The sequence below is a fragment of the Grampus griseus genome (genome assembly GCF_964374135.1).
Source record: "Grampus griseus genome assembly, chromosome: 7".
Lineage (NCBI taxonomy): Eukaryota > Metazoa > Chordata > Mammalia > Artiodactyla > Delphinidae > Grampus > Grampus griseus.
The window spans coordinates 30,189,271-30,214,871 of record NC_139001.1 but is presented as its reverse complement, the minus strand read 5'-3'; the positions used below and the strand labels follow the sequence as shown (position 1 = coordinate 30,214,871).

Below are 25,601 nucleotides of genomic sequence, written 5' to 3'. Positions count from 1 at the left end.
TGTATCTACTGAGATCATCATATGGATTTTATTCTTCAATTTGTTAATATGGTGTAGCACACTGATTGATTTGTGGATACTGAAAGATCCTTGCATCCCTGGGATAAATCCCACTTGATCATGGTGCATAATCATTTTAATGTATTGCTGGATTCGGTTTGCTAGTACTTTGTTGAGGATTTTTGCATCTATATTCATCAGTGATACTGGCCTGTAAATCTGTGTGTGTGTGTGTGTGTGTGTGTGTGTGTGTGTGTGTGTGTGTGTGTGGTAGCTTTGTCTGGTTTTGATATCAGGGTGATGGTAGACTCATAGAATGAGTTTGAGAGTATTCATTCCTCTGTAATTTTTTGTAATAGTTTCAGAAGGATATGTGTTAACTCTTCTCTAAATGTTTTATAGAATTCACCTGTGAAGCCATATGGTCCTGGACTTTTGTTCATTGGGAGTTTTTTTAATCACAGTTTCAATTTCATTACTTGTGGTTGGTCTGTTCATATTATCTGTTTTTTCCTGGTTCAGTCTTGGAAGTTTGTACCTTTCTAAGAATTTGTCCATGTCTTCTAGGTTGTCCAGTTTATTGCCATATAGTTGCTTGTAGTAGTCTCTTATGATTCTTTTTATTTCAGTGGTGTCTGTTGTAACTTTTTTTATATCTAAGTTTATCAATTTGAGCCCTCTCTCTTTTTTTCTTGATGCCTCTGGCTAAAGTTTTATCAATTTTGTTTATCTTTTCAAAGAACCAGCTTTTAGTTTCACTGATCTTTGCTACTGCTTTCTTTGTCTCTGTTTCATTTATTTCTGCTCTGGTCTCTATGATATTTTTTTTTCTGCTAACTTTGTGTTTTGTATGTTCTTCTTTCTCTAATTGTTTTAGGTGTAAGGTTATATTCTTCATTTGGGATTTTTCTTGTCTCCTGAGGTAAGATTGTATTGCTATAAACTTCCCTCTTAGAACTGATTTTGCTGCATCCCATAGGTTTTGGAGAGTTGTGTTTTCATTTGTCTCTAGATATTTTTTTATTTCCTCTTTAATTCTTCAGTGATCCATTGGTAGGTTAGTAGCATATTGTTTAACCTCCACATGTTTGTGTTTTTTACAGTTTTTTTTCCTTGTAGTTGATTTCTAATCTCATAGGGTTGTGGTCGGAAAAGATGGGTGATATGATTTCAACTTTCTGAAGTTTACCAAGGCTTGCTCTGTGGCCCAGCATGTGATCTACCCTGGCAGATGTTCCATGTGCACTTGAAAAGAATGTGTATTCTGCTGCTTTCAGATGGAATGCTCTATAAATATCAATTAAGCCTATCTGGTCCAATGTGTCATTTAAGGCCTGTGTTTCCTTATTGATTTTCTGTCTGGATGATCTGTCCATTGATGAAAGTAGGGTGTTAAAGTCCCTCACTATTATTGTGTTACCGTCAATTTCTCCTTTTATGGCTGTTGGCATTTGCCTTATATATTGAGGTGCTCCTATATTGGGTACATACATATTTATATTTGTTATATCTTCTTCTAGATGGATCCCTTGATCATTACATGGTGTCCTTTTTGTCTCTTGTAACAGTTTTTATTTTAAAGTCTATTTTGACTGATATGAGTATTGCCTCCAGCTTTCTTTTGATTTCCATTTGCATGGAATACCTTTTTCCATCCCCTCACTTTCAGTCTGTATATGTCCCTAGACCTGAAGTGGGTCTCTTGTAAACAGCATATATATGGGTCTTGTTTCTGTATCCATTCAGCCAGTCTGTGTTTTTTGGTTAGAGCATTTAATCCATTTACATTTAAGGTAATTATTGATATGTATGTTCTTATTGCCATTTTGTTAATTGTTTAGTATTTGTTTTTGTAGGTCTTTTTTCTTCTCTTCCTCTTTTGTTCTCTTCTCTTGTGACCTGATGACTAACTAACTTTAGTGTTGTGTTTTGATTCCTATTTCTTTTGTGTGTGTGTTTCTATTGTAGATTTTTGGTTTGCAGTTACCACGAGGTTTTGATATAGCAGTCTGTATATAAACAAGATTGTTTTTTAAGTAAGTTGCTGGTCTTTTAATATCAAATGATTTTTTTAAATTTTTTTTTTATTTTTTGGCTGTGTTGAGTCTTCATTCCTGTGCCTGGGCTTTTCTCTAGTTGCTGCGAGTAGGGGCTACTCTTTGTTGAGGTGCGCAGGCTACTCATTGTGGTGGCTTCTCCTGTTGTGGAGCACAGGCTCTAGGTGCACGAGCTTCAGTAGTTGTGGCATGTGTGCTCAGTAGTTGTGGTTCGCAGGCTCTAGAGCACAGGCTCAGTAGTTGTGGCACATGGGCTTAGTTGCTCCGCGGCATGTGGGATCTTCTGGGACGAGGGATCAAACCCGTGTCCCCTGCATTGGCAGGCAGATTCTTAACCACTGTGCCACCAGGGAAGTCCCTGCATTTTCAATATCCTGTACCTTTACTGTGTGTTTGCTTTTCCTGGTGAGCTTTTCCATTCATAATTTTCTTATTTCTAGTTGTGGCCTTTTCTTTTCTGCCTAGAGAAGTTCCTTTAGCATTTGTGGCAAAGCTCGTCTGGTGGTGCTGCATTCTTTTAGCTTTTGCTTATCTGTAAAGTTTTTGATTTCTCCATCGAATCTGAATGAGAGCTTTGCCGGGTAGAGCATTCTTGGTTGTAGGTTCTTCCCTTCCATCACCTTAAATGTATCATGCCATTCCCTTCTGGCCTGCAGTTTCTGCTAAAAAGTCAGCTGATAGCCTTATGGGAATTCCCTTATATGTTATTTGTTGCTTTTCCCTTGTTGCTTTTAATATTTTTTTTTTTAATTTTTGTCAATTTTATTACTATGTGTCACAGCATGTTCTTCCTTGGGTTTATTCTGCCTGGGACTCTCTTGCTTCCTGGACTTGGGTGACTGTTTCCTTTCCCATGTTAGGGAAGTTTTCAGCTATCATCTCTTCAAGTATTTTCTCATGTCCTTTCTCTCTTCTCCTTCCGGGACCCCTAGAATGCAAATGTTAGTGCATTTAATGTTGTCCCAGAGGTCTCTTAGACTGTCCTCATTTCTTTTCATTCTTTTTTCTTTATTCTGTCCTGCAGCACTTATTTCCACCATTCTGTCTTCCAGGTAACTTATCTGTTCTGCCTCAGTTATTCTGCTATTGATTCCTTCTAGTGTGTTTTTCTTTTCAGTTATTGTATTGTTCATCTCTGTTCTTTAGTTCTTCTAGGTCTTTGTTAAACATTTCTTGTATCTTCTTGATCTGTGCCTCCGTTCTTTTTCCTAGGTCTTGGATCATGTTTACTGTCATTACTCTGAATTGTTTTTTGGGTAGGTTGCCTATCTCCACCTCACGTAGTTGTTCTACTGGGGTTTTATCTTGTACCTTCATCTGGGACATATTCCTCTGCCATCTCATTTTGTCTAACTTTCTGCAACTGCAATTTCTGTTCCACAGGCTGCAGGGTTGTAGTTCTCCTTGCTTCTGCTGTCTGCCCCCTGGTGGATGAGGTTGGTCCAGGGGCTGGTGCAGGCTTCCTGGTGTGAGGAACTGGTGCCTGCCCCACTGGTGGGTGGAGCTGGGTCTTGTCCCTCTGGTTGGCAGGGCCTTGTCAAGAGGTGTGTTTAGCTGGCAGTTGTGTGCTCAGGAAGACTTTAAGCAGCCTGTCTGTTGATATGTGGGGCTGTGTTCCCACCCTTTTGGTTGTTTGGCCTGAGGCGTCTCTGCACTACAGCCTACAGGCTGTTAGGTGGGGCCAGGTCTTGATGGGAAAATGGTGGCCTCCAGGCCAGCTCATGCCAATGAGTACTCCCCAGGACTACAGCTGCAGTGTGTTTGTCCCCAGAGTGAGCCACAGCTGACCCTGCCTCTGCAGGAGACCCTCCAATACCAGCAGATGGGTCTGGCCCAGGCTCTTATGCTGTCACTGCTTTTTTTCCCTGTGACCTGGTGCACACGAGAGCTTGTGTCTGCCCTCCAAGAGTGGGGTTTCTGTTTCCCCTAGTCCTATGGAATTCCTGTGATCAAACCCCGCTGGTCTTCAAAGCCAGATCCTTGGGGGCTCCTCCTCCCATTGCCAGACCCACAGGCTGGGGAGCCTGATGTGGGGCTCAGAACTTTCACTCCTGTGGGAGAACTTCTGCAATATAATTATTTTCCAGTTTGTGGGTCGCCCACCTGGCGGGTATGGGATTTGATTTTATCGCAATTACGCCCCTCCTACCATCTTGTCATGTCGTCTTTGTCTTTGGATATAGGATATGGTTTTTGGGAGGTTCCAGCATTTTTTTGTTGATGGTTGTTAGGCAGTTAGTTGTGATTTTTGTGTTTTCATAAGATGAGGTGATCTCACGTCCTTCTACTCTGCCATCTTGTCTCAACTTCCCTAAAAATTGTTCTTTTAAATATGTGTGTGTGCGTGTGCACACAATATTCACAAGCACTTAGAAGTTCTATTAAAAGTCAGTGCTCAATTTTGAGCAAAAAGTTATTATAAACAATAGCAACTCCCTCCCCCGCACCAAAGAAAGAAAAATTCTTCTAGCACTCTTTGAACCTTAAAGAGTATTTTTATAGGCCAGCTCATTGTTTTCCTTCTCTCTGAAAAATTAGAAATGATAACTGTTTTGATGAGTTCTACAGAAAAAGAAGACAGTTTCCATGATTTCATTTCTTGACAAAGAACAGGTGCCTCACTTGGTTTCTGCCACATGTAAGCAAATTCCCAGACGTAAAACTTCCCCTCAGGGGAAGCAATGTGGGTCCACAGAACTATCTTGAGTTCTGCCCCCTCTTCCCCTGGCTGTGTGAGGTGGCTGACTAGTAGGGGGAGGCGTGGGAGAAGAGCCTTGACCGTCCCCATGCACACGCAGCCTGCACGGTGGCTGTGGCCATCAGGGTGGCTTCTGCCCTGTCACTGCTTCATCTGGCTAGTCTCTCCACGAAAAAACCAAGGCCTGCCTGTCTTTTGTAATATTCTGTTTTAAAAGAGAGAAATCTCCAGGGAGAGAACAGGACCCTAAAAGTCCAAGGCCTGGAATTCCTCCTTTCTCTCTTTCCATTTTAAACAGGAAACATTCATGCTAAGAGGGTCCAGAGGGAGTGTTGGTTGTATGTTCATTTTAAGGCAGATAATGTTTGTGTGTTGCAAATGTCAGTGATTTATCCCAAGGGCTTAAAATGAGTGCAGAAAAACCACATGTTTCACTTCTTGCAGAGAAATATCATCAGTAGATTCTGAGAGAAAACACAGGTTAAGGATTTTTTTTAAGTGTTTTGAAAATCTTTAACGTGAACCAAAAGGAAATAGAAATGAGCACGGTGGGAGAGGGAGGAAGCTTAAAATATTACACGATAAAAGGTATAATGAATGCTGGAAGTTTTCTAAAGAAAAAATAACATTCTAAAGGAAAGGGAAGATGAAATCCCCGCCCTTTATTTCCCAGGGCTGGAGTGACACATTACACATTTGTGCTCTATTTGTCATGGGCAATTTAAAATAGAGCAAAGCAAACTGCACTGAGTAATAGCAGTTGACGCCATAATAACTTGTACGCAAACAATTTAATTTTTTTATCTGAAAACACTAACTAAATTAACCCAGGCTCAAGGATCTATCTTTCATTATTATACACAGCCAAATTAAGACAGAAAAAAGTAGAAAAAATTCTATTGTTCATCCCTATGAATGTGTTCACATGCTGCTTTCCACATGGACCCAAGCTTGGAGCTTGTCAAATAATCCTGATTTGGGGAACTTACTTACAGAGCTGTTTTCACATCAAACTCTGCAGATTACAGGGGGATTGTGACCCTCATTGACGGTGCCCGTATTCTTCCAGCCCTGCCATTTCTTTCACGTGTTCTACCAGGTTGTACTCTGACATTGGAGAGCTTTTCATTAATTATTATTGTTGCTGTTTTCCTCTAAAAAGGAATAATAAAAAGAGGAATGGTAGAAAGTGGGAAGGATCTGGGCATGGTAGTAGTGAATATGTGCACAGAAGGTTATGGGAGTTTAAGAGCTGCAAACAGAACTCATCTGTTTAACCCCAGGCTAGGTAAGATGCACTCATCTGTACCTTGTTTAGAGACCTATTGCTTCTGTTATGACAAATGGATCCGAAGATGCTTGTTGTCTCAGCAGAGAGGTCCAGACAGGGTCGCTTTCCGTTAGTGTTTATTCTTGCCCTTTACCTTCTGTGTGCCTACTCATTACACAGCACAACTTACAGCTGGTTTGTCTTTTCCTCATCTGCTACCGGCTGGGTGGTACTTATTGACTTTGCAGTAGAAGTGCTTTATATCAAAGTTTTGGGTGGGTAAGTCCAGGCTCTAGGTTGGGACTTTCTCTAGGAACTGTAGAAAGAGGAGGGCACACTAATCCACACGGGGACGTAACAGAAGCCAACCAGAGTTAGTTAGACCAAGACTGTGACTCATGTAAAGAGCACCCCACAGACCTAGGAGAGAAGTGAATGCAATCCCTGGGAAATTTATGACTCCAAATAATGTGTGCATTTCTTTTTTTTTTTTTTTTTTTTTTTGCGGTACACGGGCCTCTCATTGTTGTGGCCTCCTCCCGTTGCGGAGCACAGGCTCCGGACGCGCAGGCTCAGCAGCCATGGCTCACGGGCCCAGCCGCTCCGCGGCACGCGGGATCTTCCCGGACCAGGGCACGAACCTGTGTCCCCTGCATCGGCAGGCGGACTCTCAACCACTGCGCCACCAGGGAAGCCCTAATGTGTGCATTTCTACCACCATGTTTATGTCAGGCTTCAGGGAGGTGGAAAGGAGAGGGGGCAAATGATCCCAGCTTTAATAGAGCCAAACTAAGCCTTGTTTAGGGAACTAGCTTGGTTACTATAATAAGGCCAACATATACACAAGACAGAATTCTGTTTCTCCCTCAGGCACCAATCAGTCCTGACTGACACACTGGCTCCATGGGGTCAAGGAGCCAGGCTCCCCAGCATGTGGCTTTCTCCTTGTGTCTAATATGGCCACTCCAGGGGCCAACAGAAAGGAGGGAAGAGAAGAAGAGTGTCCCTTGTTTCCTTTTAAGGGCGCACATCACGTCTGTTCACATCCCACTGGCCAGATCCAGTCTGTGGCCAAACTACATGGGAGGCTAAGGAATGTGGTCATCATCTGGGCAGCTGGCTTTGTAGTCATTGATATGTGTCTGTTCTCTTTCCAGGGGAGGACCAGTGGATCCTGTAGACTATCTGACAGCAGCACCTCGAGGGCTCTACAAGGAAAGGGAGCTTCCATATTACCCAGGGGCTCATCCTGTGCATCTGCCCAAAGGGAGCTACCCCCGCCCCCCAGATCTGAGGATCACAGATCTCCGGTATCCCCAGTACTATCCGCCCCCGCCAGCCCCCCAGCACAAAGGACCCTTCCGACAAGATGTCCCACCTTCCCCTCCTCAGCACCACAGAGTACCAGCCTACCCAGAAATGGGCAGACCAGTGCCCCGAGGGGGCAGCCCAGATCAGTACCCCTATCGAATGCAGGATCCCCGGCAGAAGAACCCCATGACCGCAGCCGTGTAGCTGAGCGCCACCAAGCTCAGCCCAGCCCAGAAAGGAAGACGTCCAACATCACCTTTGTTCTTCCTACACCTTAAGGCCGCCTTCCTGTTAAGAATTCTCCATGGTACAGATTAGGTTTTTCTCGCTGAGGCTGCAACACTTGACTGCTAGTCAGAGAGAAAGAAGGGGACAGGAGTTTGGGGAGGGAAATCAGAAGGAAGAGGAAGGATGGGTCCATAAAAAAAATACTGCCTGAAATACTTTTAGAATTGTTCAGTTCACTGAGAGTGACAATTGAACAGGCAGATAACAATGGAGATCTACAACATGGTGCCTCCCTGGAGCACAGACATGCCCCCACAGCACTGGCATCACGGAGGGCAGACTCTGCCCGGGATCGTCATCCGTTCAGAGACTAGCTTCAGCCACCTGATTAGAGCTGTTACGTCTGTGAAGAGTGGTTGCCAATGTGGGTGTCCTAAGTGAGTGGTTTTTACATTGAAAAAACAACAGCGGGCAAACATGACGAGTGATCTCCTTGAAATGTTTTATACCTAGAGGAAGGCTGCATTTCTTTATTTGTAGAATTTCTCAGGTTCTCAGTTCCACTCACTTGGTATAAGCATGTCACGTTTCCTTGCTTTTAGTGTAAAAGTAAGATGTGAATGCAGTCCTGGTGTCCTGGGAGAATGTACAAAGCTAGCAGAGCTTCCAGAAGAAATATATGCCTAGCATCAAGGCAATCAGGTTAAGAGGCTGACATTCCTGTGGTCCTCACCTTCCTTCCTCCCACGTCCCAGGCACGACAGCATGGAGATATCTGGTTTCCGAGGCATCCCCAAATCTCCTGCCTATAATTATTGTAAGTGGGGCCTCTATTTTAAGGCTCCCACTTGAGAGTTAAGATGTACTCGGGAAAAAGAGGGCCCACTGGTTAGTATGCACAGGAAGCGGTGCTCTGAGATGCCAATTCCAGACCCAGTGCCAAACAGTGCCATATGCACCCGGCGTCAGGGAGGGGCTGACTGTGCTCTTTGGGAATGATAACCGGCAGGTGGTAGACAGTGGTGACTGACTGTGTGTGTGTGTGTGTGTGTGTGTGTGTGTGTGTGTGTGTGTGTGTGTGTGTGTGTGTGTGTGTGTGTGTGTGTGTGTGTGTGTGTAAGTGTGTAAGTGTGTAAGTGTGTAAGTGTGTGATTACCAGTATGGAGAATGGAAAATAAAAACGGAAAGCTTGATGAGGAAGGGAATAAAAAGGAAAAAAGCCAGAAAACAGAAGGGAAGGGAGAAGAAGCATAAAACTAAATCATTCTATATCTGCTATATTATTTCATTAACAGAAGTCAGGGCAAGACCAAGGCCGAGGTCTCCAGTTGGGAAAAGAAGGTCTTATGGCTTCGAAAAGCTGAAAGCCCACCCTCCGGAATCCATGGCAATTTTTTTAGAGCTTTGCAGCTATATTCTACTTATTTCAACACAGAACCTCTAAAACCTACAACCTAACCCAAATAAGAACATAAGAGAAAACTGAGAAACAGCAAAGCCTGGGAGCAGCAACTCGAATTGTTCAGTGACTCCTGCAGTACTTTAAACCTTTTTACATTCCTTCTTCATTCCCTCCCACAAAAAGTCTCGAGTTCAATTTAGACATATTTTGGCCAAGATTAGGATACCTCTGACTGCTAGGATTTAATAAATTATAGTATTATTGAATATATAGATTATCTATCCAGCCCAGTTTAGTCTTTTAATTTAAAATAGAGTTCTGTTACCAAGAATGATGCAACTGGTGGGTTTAGACTTAACTAGTGTTATTTACTGAACTTTAAGAGGTATCATTTTCTAAACTACCATTTACTCATGGCCCTCTTGAAAATAGACTGTCCAGTTGTTTGTGGCCCTCTATCATCTGTCTTATGCCAGGCACCTTTAGATCGTTCGCAATTTGTGCAGAGGTTGAAGATTGGGCCCTGCTCACCTAGAGCTGGAGTGCAGGTGAGCTGTAGGGTTTCCCAGCCAACATGCTGCAAGCTGCCTTCCCCTCAAGCTACATAAACCTTCAAGAAGACAATGATAATATGAGGGAAGTGTGATGTATTTTGAAGCATTAAAAATCAGCTCTTTAGGATGTTCCATAATTTAACCAAATTCCTGTAGACTAGTGGACATAGCCAAGCCAGAAGCTTCCTCCTGGATTAAGGCCAAGGTCCCACAAGGGGCAGTGGTATAAGGTGAGACGCTCTGTGTGTGCTGGAGGAGTGACCCTTGTAGGAAGAATGCCTATATTTTCACCACGTTGCCACCTTGCGAGCATATCTCCTGCACTCAGACTCGGGGAAAGCTGCTGCAAGCATGGTTTTGTGTTGTACACACAGGTAATAAAACAGTTGCTAATCCTGAGGGGCAGCTAAGGATGTGAAGGTACTATGAAAACAGATGAAAAAAAGATTATAGCAGTTTTCTTTTCTTGCTTGAGGTAGAACACACGCCCCATTAGACCCTACCCAAAAGGAGCTAGCATTACGTGTGCGACAGTCTTCATCAAGCCAACTGACAAGTAAGAACAGCTTGAATGTAAGCTTTATAAATGCCTGTGAACCAGCCCTCCAACTGTCACCACCCAGAGGTTATGGAACTCTTTCCCAGTATTTAGGAGAACAGGTTGTTTAGAGCATTTAGAAGACCAGGCTATAATCAGTAGGTGCCCGGTAGCAGGAAATAGTTCCTGGGTTATTTATGGCCTTGGAAAAACTCAATCAGGTGTCTCCTTGTAGCTCGGAATGCTAATAGACGCCCCCCAGGAAAAGGTGGCACAGCGAGCTTGGCGAGCTACAAACCCATCAACGTACACCCACCCGGCTCCTCGCCTGACCACTGGGTCATCCAGGCCTTGAAACGATGTACTGGCCTCAAGTAACTAGTTATTTTAAGAAGCTCTGTTTGTGTCCCTTTTTGCAGGCATAGAGAGAGAAAAGGGAGCAGACCACCGAAAAATTTTAGATGCAGGCAAATTCAGTCCTCTACAAGGGAGCGAAACACAACATCTCACTAACCCATTGTGTCACTGGTCTGTGGCAGTATCACTCTTGGTATAATATTGCTTCCCTATGGTATCACACCACTGGATGAAAGGCAAGCTCAAAGTCAGGAGTATTTTCTTAAATCATGATTGACAACAAAACGGGGGGAAAAAATTACTGTGAAGCTCCTTATTCTTAGATTTTTAGATCTATATGCGTTAACCTCATAGTACAGCACAGAGCAGAGATCTTATAATCAAGAGCACGTGCAGAGCCACAGACCCACCATCACCCTGAGGAGGAAGCTCTGTGCACACCAACCGAGAGAGGAGATGTGAGACTTCACTGGAGCTTTGTTTTTGCCACCAGTAACAAAATTAAAACATGATTCATTATTCCTTCCAAAGATGTAGGAACTTCTCGAGTGAAATCTATCTCCTGAAGGAAATCCACCTGACAACTTTTGGAGTTGCCATGCATAGGGCTGGTATACACAGTGATCAAGACTTCAAAGAGTGTTCATTCCCTAACCTGTATCCACAGCGTTCATTTTCTTTGGAGGAACATCTTAGCATTTCAGAGGGATACAGAGATCTGGAGAGTTTGGTGTGGACAGCAATATGTGTCTCTAAAATTTTCATTGGCATTAAACTCTGAAATCCACAATGAATGGCCTTCAAATTGGTGCTAAATTGGGTAGACACCCTACTGCTTCGAGTCCAGGAGCAACAGAAAGTCCAGATTTAGCGCAATTAGGCAGGAGGGAGTTGGAGTCAGAAACAGCCCGCGACAGTATTTCTCTGCACTCCCGGTTCACGCCGACTTAAGTGGAAATGATGCCACAATGAGACCAGAAAAAGGAGTCTCCATAAGATATCGCTACAAAGTCACCTTTCTGATAAAAAGGAAAATGAAAGTTAGATATCTAAAATAAGCCTAGAATCTCATATGAAGCTACAACTTCTAAGGGAAACTCTCCCCCACGTCCTTAAATCGTAATAGAATCCCACACAGCCTGACTTTTAAAGGTGGGCTTCACTATCAACCCAGAGTGGAGCGCGAACTAACCCCCACGACTGTCTCCTGACTCAGCTCTTTCAGACAGTGTTATGTTCCATCCACGCTGACTGCAGTGCTATTTACTACTGGAACATAAAAACAAAACCTGCTGTTTATACAGTCACTTTTTCTAGGGTTTTCCTGTGCTTATATGATACCAAGTCTGTTCATAAGTTCTGAAGATAAATTATGTGAAATCATATTTTGGCGTAGGGGGTGGAGAATGAATTCTTTACAGACTTTTTAGGATGATCCCATTTTTACCACAGAAAGATTTTGGATATTGTTATATATGAATATATAAATTTTTCTTGTTTATTTTGCATCAAAATAAAGCTTTATTCAGTCAGTAAAAGTCAAATCTTGGTTTTTACCCACCACCGGCTTGTTTTAGGGTTTGATGAATGAATAGGTAGGGAGGTGTGGCCCTGCTCACCCTTGAATAGCAACCTCACAGGGCAGAGGACACAGGGAAAGAGCATCCGTCACATGCTGGGCTCCCCCAAAAGCAGATGCCGAGATGGGAATGAACAAGCGGGATGTTTATTTGGGCGTGCACTTGGGTTCAGTTCACATAGAAGGCAGGGGAAGAAGACAGGATGGGGCCGAGAGGGAAAGACTGAGCTGCCATGTGCTCCCAACTTGGGCTCAGCCAACTCCACAGGGAAACCTGGAGCTGCAGTGGCCCCATAGAGTCATCCCAAGTGGGGACAAGGGAGATGGGCCTTTATCCCACTATCTTGGTCAGGGGATACGGGCTACTTCTGGAAGTAGGGGAGACCCAGAACCAGGCAGTTTTCTTCAGGTGAGGCAATTCCCAAAAGGGCTGACAGCTGGGGTCATCTTGGGGCGATATTCACAGCAGCTGAGAAAATAGCTCTTCACTCCTGAAGTGGGATCTGGGCAATGCCTCACAGCACCCACAAATGCATCCATCACTGTTGACCCCTCTCTCCTGTTAGAAACGCTCTTACCTTGTCTAAAGAAACAGGATTCTAAGTTGGTTTTCCTTGAGACCATCCCTATGTTTCGCAAGCAACTTCACTGGCTCTTCTCAGCCCTCTCCACACTCTCCAAGTTCATCCGCAGCCTTTTAGCTACCACCCTGGACTGCTTTGCTCACAGTTTCCAGCTCTGATCTCCCTCCTGAGTACATGCATTTCCACTTTCCTACTGGACATCCCCACTGGGACTTTCCATAAGCCCTTTGCACGCAACATCTCCAAATTGAACACAAGCTTTCTCCAAAGAAACCTGCTTCTCATGACTCTATGCTGGCCAATCGCACCACCGTGTTCACGGTTACAAACCAGAAATCTGGAAATGATCCTTGACTTTCCATTTATAACCCTGCTCCTTCCCCACAACCATATCCATCTAAAGAAATGGAAGGCCAGCAATTCCATCCTGCAATTCTATCAAATATGTCCATGATTGCTGACATCCTACCATCACCTCAGTTCAGCGCCATCACCTCTCACCCACCCTCCTCAGTAACCTTCTACGTGATCTGCCTCTTACTGTGCTTCCTTCTGACCCGCTCTGTACTGTACACACCCCACCGCCTTTGGTAAATAAAATTGTACTGGAACACATACACACTGATCCACTGATATACTGTCTAGTACTCTTTCACACTACAGTCTCAACCTCTGCTCTATACTGCCAGGGGGACTCTTCTGAAATGGACAGCTTACCATGTTACTCTTCTGGAGGCAACATGATCTTGTTGAAAGAACACTGGCTTTGAAAACAGGCAGACCTGGATCTAAAATTAGGTTCAGCCACTAACTAGCTACATAACCTTGGGTAAAATATTTCTCTCTCTAGGCCTTAGTTTTACCATTTGTGAAATGAAACCCCTATACATCTTATGGGATTGTTTTAAGAATTAACTCACATGACAAACATAGGAGCTCTGGAGCGAGTTTGCACCAGCTCCCAGGAGCCAGTTGTCTCCATCTCTTCCCAACCCCGTGTTCAGTGGTAGCTTGAAATAGGTCATGTTGGAAGCATTCACAACACAGAAATTAGCATACCCTACAAATCAGGACTTTTTCCCCTCTAGAGAGCCAGTTGTTAAGGATTACCCGCCCACCACTGTATATAATATACCATTAGATGTTTACTAGAACACTGCTATGTATACTATATATAGTTGCCCAGCAGTCGAGGAAAATTAATCTTTGCCTCCATACACACACACACACACACACACACACACACACACACACACACACACACACACACACACACACACACACACACACACACATCCTCACTCCTCAAAGCCTTTCTGTGGCTCCCTAATACTTGCAGCTTAAAGTCTAAAGTCCAAAGCCCTCCAAAATCAGTCCACTGGGCCTCTCCCTCCTCATGTCTTGTCATTTACGTAAGACATAAGTTTTACATCTTATACCGTTGTTGTTTCCAATACTTTGTTTATTTGAACCAGGCGTGCATTTCACAGCTCTGTTCTGTGCCAATACGCCATAAACTCAGTAAGCACAGCCTCCCCTGCTCAAAATACCCTTTGTCCTGTGGATCCTCACTCCTCCTTCAGGTCCCAGGCCAACTGGCTCTTTCTTTCTCCATGAAGACTTAGATGCAGAAACAGGAGGTTGGCTCCCTCACATCCACCCCACCCTCTTGGAGCAGGACTTACTGAAGGCCAGAGACACAAGAGCTGGAGGCCACATTTCCCAGATTTCCTCACAGCTTGGGTGCCACATGAGGCCCAGCTTCTATCCATCCCACCGAACACTCTGGAAGACGGAACTGAGGCCCAGGCACGCTTCCGCCGGCAAACACAGTACTAGAGGCATTTGGCTTTACTCTAAGGGCGTCTGGTCTCTAGCTTCCTGGGGGTCAGGAGGCCCTGCGAGGGTCATCCACTGTGTTAGCAAGGATCACAGCTGAGGCAACAGGATTCTGTTGCCCACAGTTGCGGCAGTGGCTTTCCAGGGCCCTGACTTCCTGGTCGCTGAAGGGCAGCAGCTCCCTCAGTGGGCCAGTTCTGCAACATTCTGAGATTTATTCCCGGAAACCCTGCCTGCAGCCTGCTCCTCCACTCGTTCCAACACGTTTGCAAACAACCTAACTCCCTACCTTAAATCCCTTTCTGTTTAGCCAGAAGGGAGTCAGTTATCTGCAACGAAACCAACCAAGATACCTGCCACAGCCTCCTCCCAAGGCAGAGCTGGCAATGCTATCCTGTGTGTTACTGAGATCCTTTCTGCAGATCCTCAATAAAAATTTTATTACCTCTATTACAGTGATTGGTTTCCATGTCTGTGTGGCCTTCTGAGGCGTATTGTATTTGTGACACATTGCTTGGCTCTGATTATACCCTCAAGAAAAATTTGTTGAATTCATTTGAATGAAGAAATGAGGTGTGAGGATTCTTTTCCTGAACTGCTGCACTGCTGATGTTCAACCTCACAGCCCAAACCATAAATCTCAAAGTCTTTTTGTTAAAGATCGCCGGGTATTATTCTTGAGGTGAAAGGTGTTAGCTCACCTGGGCAGGCCAGGTTCCAATTTAAAGCACAAAGCAGACTAGGAGATTGTAAATGAAATGGGTAGTGCATTATCTAGAGAGTAAAGAGAGACTTAAGCAGAGAGAAAATGTATTACTCACAACCTACTAAGATGAAAATACTTTTAGTGACAGATGATTACTATTATTATTGTATAATTCCTTGGATTTTAGGCAAGTGCTTTGCAATCACTTGCATTACTTGTTCCTTTCAACAACTTTAGTAAGTGGTGAGTTGGATGGTTCCCTGACTTTCCATAAGGAAACTGATTCTTGCATACAATGGTACTAAAATAGATGTTTAATGAACACTGCTTAGGCATATCCAAAGCAACTAGAGATTACTTCCATAAGTGTCTTGACAATTGAGATTTCTTTTTTAGCGGCCATGTTTATACTAATTATTGTTTACAACATATGCTGAATGTTTCATGACCACAGTAATTTTTGCTTCTCATTCTCTGTTCACAGAGAACATCAGGTTCATTCTTATTTTACGACTGAAGAAACTGAGGCATTAAAAAGCCACCCAGGTACTCCAGGGCCACACGGGGGAGAGAAAGTGGAACTTCCTTTCTTCATTAAGTATTTTTCAAGAACCTACTATGTTCCTGGCATGCTTGCCAACTCCTGAGCAGGCTCTTTGCCATGTGGGTGGGCACCTCACCAGCTGGCATCGGAAGTTCCTTCCTCTACATGTGGCTAATGGGCCTCATCCCTGTACCTTCCAAATCACTGGGATCTCAGAGGTCATCGGTCATGGTTAAAGATGGCCCACGTCCTCTGGAAGAGGAGGAGAGCTGTCAACATTTAATGTTCAACTACCATCCTTTTGACTTGAACCTTTATTTGGGTGGTTGTTACTGACTCTCCCCACACAATCCCAAATACTGACTCTCCCCACACAATCCCAAATACCTAAGTTTGCCACATAATCATGAATGTGCACCACCATAAAAAATGGTTTAACTGGACCCTAACAACCCTTGACCATGTAGCTCTTCTGCCTAGCCAATCTAATAAGAAGTTCAAAAATAAAAAAGTGATTCAACTGTGGCCCAACAGATACTTCATATAAAATGCAGCAGAGGACCCCAGACATGGAAGAGCCATGGATTTTACCCTCAAGGACCTAAGAGTCAAGGAGGAGAGAAAAACAAGTACACAAAGAACCGAAACTCAAAGCTGAATGTAGAGAGTGCTTGAGGGAGGTATACCCTGCCAGGGAAGCCTGACTTTTCACTGTGGGTGTAGACAGAATCAGGGTAGGTCTTATGGAATATATAACGTCTGAAATAACCTTAAAGGATGGGAAGAATGCATACAGGCCGAGCAAAGGAGGATATTGGCTTTCCAGATGAAGAACAGAACACAAGCATCTACACAGAGACAGGAAACTTCCAAATACGTTTGATTGGGGGGAATGGAGAGGACAGACTGTGTGATGGAGGTGGGAAGGTTGTAGGTTAATAATTATAATAGCTAATATGATTCAGTGCTTAGCAAGTGCTAGATACTGGCCTAAATGTTTTCCATAGTTTAGCCCATTTAACCCTCAAACTCTATGAGAAAACAGAGCCTTAAATGAATTAAGTAACTTGCCCTTGGAATTTCAGACTCAACAAGAATAATTACTTAGGGGCTCTAGGGATTTGGGTACTTGAGAGAATTGCTCACCCAAATGGGTAAATAAAACTGGCCCAGATGAAAGCACTATGTGAGTTGAACTGGAAAAATTCATCAAATCATCAGCCCTTACTAAAAAGGGGAGGGCTAATATCTACTGAGTGTACAGGAGCCATGCTAGTTGCTTTCCTTACATACATCTCACTTTCTCTCCACATCTATTAAGATGGGCATTACCTCCATTTTACAGGTAAGAAAACTGAGGATCTAAAAGCATAAGAATCAGCTCTGGCTAGTAAAGTGGCAGCTCTGATCTCGCCTCCAGCTCTGAGTCCACAACGTTCCTTGCTACACCAGTGAAGAGTGGGGATTAAAAGTAAATCTCAGTGTAATTTCTTTTAATTCTTCATAGCTTACATTGTGATTACTATTTAAAGTGTGTGCAATGCTGAAGAAAATTCAGAACGTGTAAATGCAGATTTTGACATTTCAGACTCAAGAAACAAGCAGCCTCGTGTTAGTTCCACTATATATTAAATTATAATCTGTGTAGGCAGCAGTTTTGAAAGGTATCCAGGCAAGTAAGTTGTACTTTTGACTGAAGTCAGACAGGTAGATGAAACTTTGATGACTTAATTCCCCCAACTATTAAAGGTATAAGCAGACCAGGACCCTAAGTTGGAGAGAGGCTGCCAGAAGATTTATTGAGAGCAGTAAAGTGCAGGGCCACAATTTCAACAGGTTATCTTGCTTCTCTAGCTAATTGTTTTCCAAGGTTTCTCAGCTCAGAACCATTCAGCATTCTTAGCACCTGGGAAATGTGATGCTCCTTAGGATATTCTCCAGCGTGCAGCCACCTTTGTCCTCCAGTCACGGCTATATTTTTGCTCAAAGACCCGCTGATTAGATTTAAGAGCCGTCCCAGCCGCACAATGCTCAGTTTTGCTGATCTTCAGAGAGACGGTGGCATCACCTTTGATTCACAGAGAGTGCAGCTCAAACCCAGCCCTGTGCTTTATTAAAGCAGCTTTTAGTCATATTATACCTTCCCAGTTTCGAGCTCCAAAAGCCTCCACCACCTAGGAGTCAAAATCCCCTCGATAAACAGCATTTGGGGTGATTGGAAAGGGGGGCCTTTGCCTTGTACCCTCCCAGCATCTGCCTCCCGACCCGCCAGGTGTGAGATGGCAGGCGGGGAGGAGGTGATGGAGACCCAGGCAGAGCCCTGCTCTCCAGGTGGCCTTTCAATATCCCTCTCTCTCCTGACCCTCTCTTGACCTTCTCAGTGTGACAGTGTTTGGCCTGGGGCTGTGCCTCTTCATGGTGATTTTTTCCATTCAGGCTTTAAAGGGGAAGCCTCATAGAGGTGCAGCCACACTGCTTTGGGACCCACTTTCAAAGGATCCTGTTCTCTGGACTGTGTGCTGCAAAATCAAGCAACAGGATGCAAGCCCTCAGCAGAGAACACAGTAGAGCAACTAGCATATGGGTACCTGCAGGTAAATCAACTGTCTTATAGGTGTCAGATGTGTGCAACCTGGCTTTGTCCCAGAGCACAGAACTTTGCCTCTACTGTTATATCAGCCCCCTCCCCTAACACACAAACCAGGCCTGTGCCACGAAAAGCTGAGGGTGGGAAAACCTGAGTATTCTTGGCCGCGAGTGCCAGCATGCTCTATGGAAAAGCATGAGGCCCTTCCCAGGGACCTGGCATCAGGATATCCCCATCCTTCCTTAGAGGTGTCCCCAACTCCCTCCGGGGTCTTCGCTAAGACTTTACTGCTCTCTGCCACTCGGATCCTACACCATCACCCTGCCCCAGCCAACTCACCGGAGTGGGGTTGATGAGCAGAGTCACATTGGGCCAGGGTTGGGGTGTACTACCCGGCAGGTGCACCCTCCCCCCTCCCCCACTTCTCAGTCGGGGGATAGGCCATCCTAGAGGCAGGCACAGTGGTGGGTGTGTTGCGAGTGGCCCTTGTATTGACAAGCTGGGGGACCCAGCTAGTTACTGACCATCTCTTGGCTTCAGCTACCTGTTTCTAAAGTGGTGATGATCATGCTGACCTCATAGGATGACGTGGAGAGTACACGAAACAATGCACATGAGGCATTTATTATATCAGCCAATAGAAGCTCGATGTTATTTACCATTATTAGCCCTGATTTTTGCAAAGACTCTGACTCTAGTTAGAACTTAAATAGCACACCACCACCATGAGAAAGTATTCCTTTCCAATTCTCTGCTTCCTACAAGAAGCAAGACTGGGTCAGGTGCTTGTTTGTCTTCAAAACCCCTTTACAACTTGTTAAGCTCTTCTATTAACAGAGGGCCCGCCTCAGACTTCTGCGGGCTCCAGTTTGAACTTTATAACTTTGTTTTGTTTTTACTGTATTTATTATATAATTATCTTGTATTTAGTAAAAAATGATCCTGGGTTTTTTCCACTTACAGTAGTGAAGTAAGTTTTCATTAAAAGCAAAACGATTTAGGTAAATATTAAGTAGATAATGGCACAAATGTGTACAGTAACAATCACGGAATGTTTAAAAAAAAAAATAGTGATGTTCAGAAACACTGTGCTAAGCCAGTGGCGGTGCCCCAGGGGCCTCGGAGCTTCCAGAAGACAGGGCAACTTCTGTAGGATGCAAGCTGTTGGGCTGCATCCTAGGACCCCACGGTAAGTTACAGAGGAATAACAGGAAGCCAGAATGTTCTGAGATAGGGATTGTGCTGACCAGGTTGGTTTCCCTCAAGGGGGATCTTCCTCAGCCTTCAGCCCCTCCTTGTTCCTGGCTGGAACAAGGGACCCACCACGCCCCTATGGGTCCTTTCCTTTCTCTCCCTTTCCAGCAGTGGTGACAGCAGGGGCGTTCGGATGATTCTTCTCCTAGACCCAGAAACAAACCAGACTGCACCCAGAAAAGTTTTCTTCTCCCCAAACATCAGTGTTAGTGTAGACATCAATCCCTGCCTCCGTCATTACATGGCATCCTACCTGTGTGCCTTTGTGCCCAAATTTCACTCTTCTTATAAGTATGCCAAGCATTGAATTAGGGCCTACCCTAATCCAATATGACCCCATTTTAACTTGACTATACTGCAAAGACCCTATTTCCAAAGAAGATCCCATTCACAGGTACTGGAGTTCAGGACTCAGACATACCTTTTGGAGAGGCACAATTTAATCCACACACTATCCCATGTATAGAGGCTCTCCCCCTATCTCTGCACCTCCCACGAGCCTCCCATCAAAATCTTCGTCCAATGTGCGGCTAAGACTCATGCACACTGAAGTACCAATGACAGACTGCACAGACCCTGCTGGTACCTTCCTATGTTCCTTTTTCCCCCTTTTTCCTGAAGAGGTCACCATTTTCTTGGGACTGGGAATAAGTCAGCAAGAGATGGGGATGACGTGTGTCTGCCCATCCAGATTCCATAGACATTTCTCCAAAGAAGATATACAGACTGCCAACAAACACATGAAAGAATGCTCAACATCATTAATCATTAGAGAAATGCAAATCAAAACTACAATGAGATATCATCTCACACCAGTCAGAATGGCCATCATCAAAAAATCTAGAAACAATAAATGCTGGAGAGGGTGTGGAGAAAAGGGAACACTCTTGCACTGCTGGTGGGAATGTGAATTGGTTCAGCCACTATGGAGAACAGTATGGAGGTTCCTTAAAAAGCTACAAATAGAACTACCATATGACCCAGCAATCCCACTACTGGGCATATACCCTGAGAAAACCGAAATTCAAAAAGAGTCATGTACCAAAATGTTCATTGCAGCTCTATTTACAATAGCCCGGAGATGGAAACAACCTAAGTGCCCGTCATCGGATGAATGGATAAAGAAGATGTGGCACATATATACAATGGAATATTACTCAGCCATAAAAAGAAACGAAATTGAGCTATTTGTAATGAGGTGGATAGACCTAGAGTCTGTCATACAGAGTGAAGTAAGTCAGAAAGAAAAAGACAAATACCGTATGCTAACACATATATATGGAATTTAAGAAAAAAAAAAGTCATGAAGAACCTAGGGGTAAGGCAGGAATAAAGACGCAGACCTCCTAGAGAATGGACTTGAGGTTATGGGGAGGGGGAAGGGTGAGCTGTGACAGGGCGAGAGAGAGTCATGGACATATACACACTAACAAACGTAGTAAGGTAGATAGCTAGTGGGAAGCAGCCGCATGGCACAGGGAGACTGGCTCGGTGCTTTGTGACAGCCCGGAGGGGTGGGATAGGGAGGGTGGGAGGGAGGGAGACGCAAGAGGGAAGAGATATGGGAACATATGTATATGTATAACTGATTCACTTTGTTATAAAGCAGAAACTAACACACCATTGTAAAGCAATTATACCCCAATAAAGATGTTAAAAATAAATAAATAAATAAATAAATAACACTGTTATCTGCTTAAAAAAAAAAAAAAACTTGCTTTCCTACACTCTTCTTCAACATAGGGGAGGTCACAGACCACTGTTCCAGCCAATGAGAAGTAAGCAGAAGTAACTGAATGTACTTTGGGAAGTGTTTGATTTCCATATACAAATAGCACTCCTGCCTCCTTCTCCCTTACTTGTCTCTTCTCTTTCCTGCCCGGCAACTGAATGTGATGACTAGAAGCCCAACAGTGATCTTGCAACCATGAGGTGATAAGCATGAAGATATCAGATCAAAACCCAACATGTTAAGGATGGTGATGCAGAAATAATGTTTAAAAGAGCCAACAGTTACTGAGCATTTAATACCTACCAGGCATAGTTCTGGGCACATTAAATGTATTAACTCATTTACTCCATCAACCCCATGGGCTAAGTACGTTATTACCCCTATTTGCAGAGGATGAAACTTGTAAAAACCACACAATGGGCCACAGGGTCTATGCGATTAACTACCGTTGTATTCTCAGTCTCAGCAAAGGTAGAAAGAGTCTAGGATCCTGACGGCATCACTGAGCTGCTCTGTAGATCATTTCCTTTTAAAATAATAAGCCAGTGTTGGTTGGGGTTTATGTTACTTGCAGCTGATTGCATTCTTGACTGACACTGATATTACCTCATAGGGTCATCGAAAGGATTAAATGAGAAAATATGTCTGTGGTTGGAGAAAAAAACACCTACAGATAGTTAATATTGTCTAAAACACAATTCTCGACCAAGGTTCTCCATAAGTAGTTGGTTTCAACGTTTAACCATTATTTTAACAAATAATTAAGTCAATAACGTGGTAGGCAGAAGAATGTCCTCCCAAAGACGCCCTCATCCTCATCCCAGGAAACTGTAAATACCTCACATTATTTGGCAAAAAGGAATTTGCAGATGTGATTAAGGTTAAGGACCCTGAGCTGGGGAAATGATTTTGGGATCATCCAGGTGGGTCCAATCCAATCAATCGCATGAATCCTAAAAGCAGAGAACCTTCCCCAGCTGGAGCGAGAGCGAGAGCTTCAGATGTTGCTGCTCTGAGGTGTGAGTCTACACAGAGAGAGGCCTCCAGGAGCCACGAAACAGAGACCTCAGTCCTACAACACTTGGAACTGAAGTCTGCCAACAGCTGAGTGAGCCAATACACGGATTCTCCCCTAGAGCTGACAGAAAGGGACACAGCCCTGCCAGCCTCTAGATTGTGGCCTGGGAAGACCCATACTGGACTTCTGATGTACGGGACTGTAAGATAATAAATTTGCATTACACCATTGTTTGTGATCATTTGTTATAGCAGCAACAGAAAACTAACACAGAAAACAACGGAACTTCAGGCAACATCCAAAGCGTTAGCTTAGGGGCTTTAGAGAAGAAGCCGAGGAACTGCTCGCCAGGTCAGTGAGAATCTCTCCACAGCGTGGAATTAATCACCACGGTTTTTTTTTTAACATCTTTATTGGAGTATAATTGCTTTACAATGATGTGTTAGTTTCAGCTGTATAACAAAGTGAATGAGCTATATGTATACATATATCCCCATATCCCCTCCCTCTTGCGTCTCCCTCCCACCCTCCCTATCCCACCCCTCCAAAGGTCACAAAGCACCGAGCTGATCTCCGTGTGCTATGCGGCTGCTTCCCACTAGCCATCTATTTTACATTTGGTAATGTATATATGTCCATGCCACTCTCTCACTTTCACCACGATTTTTGTATGAAGTCTTCTGGCCTGGTGGTGTGACTGAGCCTGTTTTAATGCAGCCTGCAGGGTTCTTCCGATAAAAGATTCAAGGGGCACCACTCACATAGCCCTGGGGGTGGCACTCATACAGAACACAGTGTAAACAGTGCCTCCTACAGCTGTGCAGTGCGACAGTTCTGCTAGTGAGAGGGGCCGTGTGGGATCACAGTGAGAATAAAGCTAGAGCTGGGTGGGCCAGGGATAACCAGGGCAGTGTCTGTACAAGGCTTTGTACAGCGGCCTCTCTGAAAAACACCTGCTAGCCGTCCAGTGATTTTGGTATTTGATAATGAGTGTAAAATGCCACCTTGTAATGTCAAAAACTCCATTTAAAAAGGGAACAAAAAGGAACGCTTTGGGGTTTTCTCCTCTCAGCTGAGCCTCTGCAGTCAGGTGAGCTGGTCAGTGTGGGCCTTGTGTGGCCCCATTACTCTCTCAGTCACAGCTAATGAGGGGCATGCCTTGAGAGGAAGCCAGTTCGTTTTAAACCTGAAGGTTAAGTTGAGGACAAATTTGACCGTCCGATGACAAGAGTCTGCATTTTGAATAAAAATTTGGTGAAAGAAATATTCAAGATCTTGAGAAGCACCTGTCCAATTTAACCTTCTTCCCAGGGAAGGTGTGTCCTCCTAGTCAGAGATGCGGAAACGCAGCGGGGCCCACTTCCGGCAAGGATGCAGATTCCAGGGCTGCTGTATCAGATACAGTTCTATCTGCTGACAGGAAACCAGTCATGTAAAGACGCGAGAAATGGAAATGCTGCACCAATTTTCCGGAACAAAATCTGCCTCTAAAAAGGTGTAACTTCATGCAAAATACGCTTCATCATCTGAATAACAAAGTAAGATATGCAAGGAAATAAGACTTCTCAAAGAGCTACTGCATCCAGGTTACAGCGAGTACAAGGGATACGAGGAATATTTCTTGTACTATATTTTAAATGTCTTCTGAGAAAATAATGTGCTTTAGAAATGGAGCTGAGATAATGCCACAGACTTTGCTTTAGTGACTATCAAATAAGTTTCCAGGCTGTTTTTTTTTTTGTTTCTTATGGATTCCTAGAGGTAATGGTGAAAGCTGCCCATTAAAATTCATTAGATGAAAAGTAAACATGTTACAATTGATGACATTCTCCTCTAAATTGTTAGCCCTATTAGTGAGAAAACCTCTTGCCTGCCAAACTCTATCTATGGTGTCGGCTTCTCTCTAAACAGTTCTCTTGCGTTTTAATCTCAGGAATGTTCCTTCAATGTTAAATTTCTTCCATGCGCCATATACCACCCAGGGCGTTCCATGAACTGTCCTGAGATGCTCCCCAACTTTTAGAAACAGGATGCTGCGGTTGCAAGGAATTCTTCTAGCCTAGGCATCAAGGTTGGAAAAATTACTTAAGGATGACAGGAAGAGATTTTTTTATAGGTCCAGTTACTAAGGTCTGAAACAGCAATCCATTCAGCTGAAAAAATATTCCCGTGAGCTTCCCTCAAGGCACACTGAAGAGCCATTTGCAAGGCCGTTCTTTGGGTTCAAAGCAATTCGAGAGCAGCGGAAGTAGAGGGGAGGCTCTGCCTCTGCCTGCTTGATCCTCACTCCTGTTCTTTTGCAGTCAGACCCCTCCCTGCCACGCCTGCCATGGGTCAGATCAGGAGGAGACTAGAAAGTGACCAGAACTCACTGATGCAGTGACCCCCTGTTATAGACTGAATGTGTTTCCCCCAACTACCCACCTCCAAAATCAAATGTTGAAGCCCTAACGCCCAGCGTGATGGTATTTGGAGGTGAGGCCTTGGGAACTAATTAGGTTTCAATGAGGTCACGAGGGTAGGACCCTCACAATGCAATTAGTGTCCTTATAAGAAGAAGACAGACAAGAGCTCTCTCCCCCTCCCCCTCCCTCCCTCTCTCTCTCCCCGCCTCCCTCCCTCCCTCCCTCTTTCTCTGCAACGTGAAAAGGCAGCTATCTCCAAGCTAGGGAGAGGCGCTTTGCCAGAATCCTAATACGCCAGCACCTTGATCTGGGACTTCCCAGCCAAAACTCTGAGACACAAATGCCTTTTCTTTAAGCTGCCCAGCCTATGGTATTTTGTTATCACAGCCCGAGCTAAGACACCTCTCACCCACAAAATGTGGCATGATCATTTCTTCTATGGTCATTTTGTTTAGATGCTTGTGCTATGACAATCTGAAGAGTGATTTTCAAATCTGCAGAGTGCAGTTTGGCGAGAGAAATATTCTATGGGTCAACACTTTTCTCTAAAACATAACGCTGGCTCACAAAAATGCATCATTCGGCTTGGCAAGCCCTAAACTAACCGGCTCTCCTCATGGAAAAGCCAATTTCAAACTATCTTAGGAGAGGCAGGTGACACCAAGCTCCTTCTCTGTCCCCAAACCTGGCTGCACCAAGAACTGTAGGCACAGAAATGGAACAGAAAGGCTCTTCCCTGTTCTTCCATCTGCCTCCTGGCTTCACCACGGTGACTGGAGGGAATCGCCCAGCAGGCTCCAGCGGGGCAGAAAAGGTGGCGCATCAAGTCAGATGGGCGCGGGTTGAATCCCTGCTCCACCGCCAACTCACTGTATGACCTTGAGTAGATTATAAAAACTCTCTGAGACACAGAGTCTTCATTAATGAGGTGGTAGCCT

The 25,601-nt window shown here is 44.3% G+C and overlaps 1 protein-coding gene across 3 annotated transcripts in view; it reads left to right on the top strand.

Annotated features, from left to right (window-relative positions):
* Nucleotides 1–9,921, top strand: part of PARD3B (par-3 family cell polarity regulator beta) — a gene marked incomplete at its 5' end in the record, with an annotated part of 1,039,339 nt that extends 1,029,418 nt beyond the window's left edge. For 2 of the 3 annotated variants that reach the window (XM_082658175.1, XM_082658174.1), the window contains one exon: nucleotides 7,183–8,437. In XM_082658175.1, the coding sequence (XP_082514301.1) occupies nucleotides 7,183–7,540 (358 nt within the window). In that variant the 3' untranslated portion in view covers nucleotides 7,541–8,437. Of the gene's footprint in view, nucleotides 1–7,182; nucleotides 8,438–8,859 lie in introns of those variants that run through there. The other variant, XR_014296988.1, reaches the window with a different exon arrangement.
* Nucleotides 9,922–25,601: the final 15,680 nt, after the last annotated feature.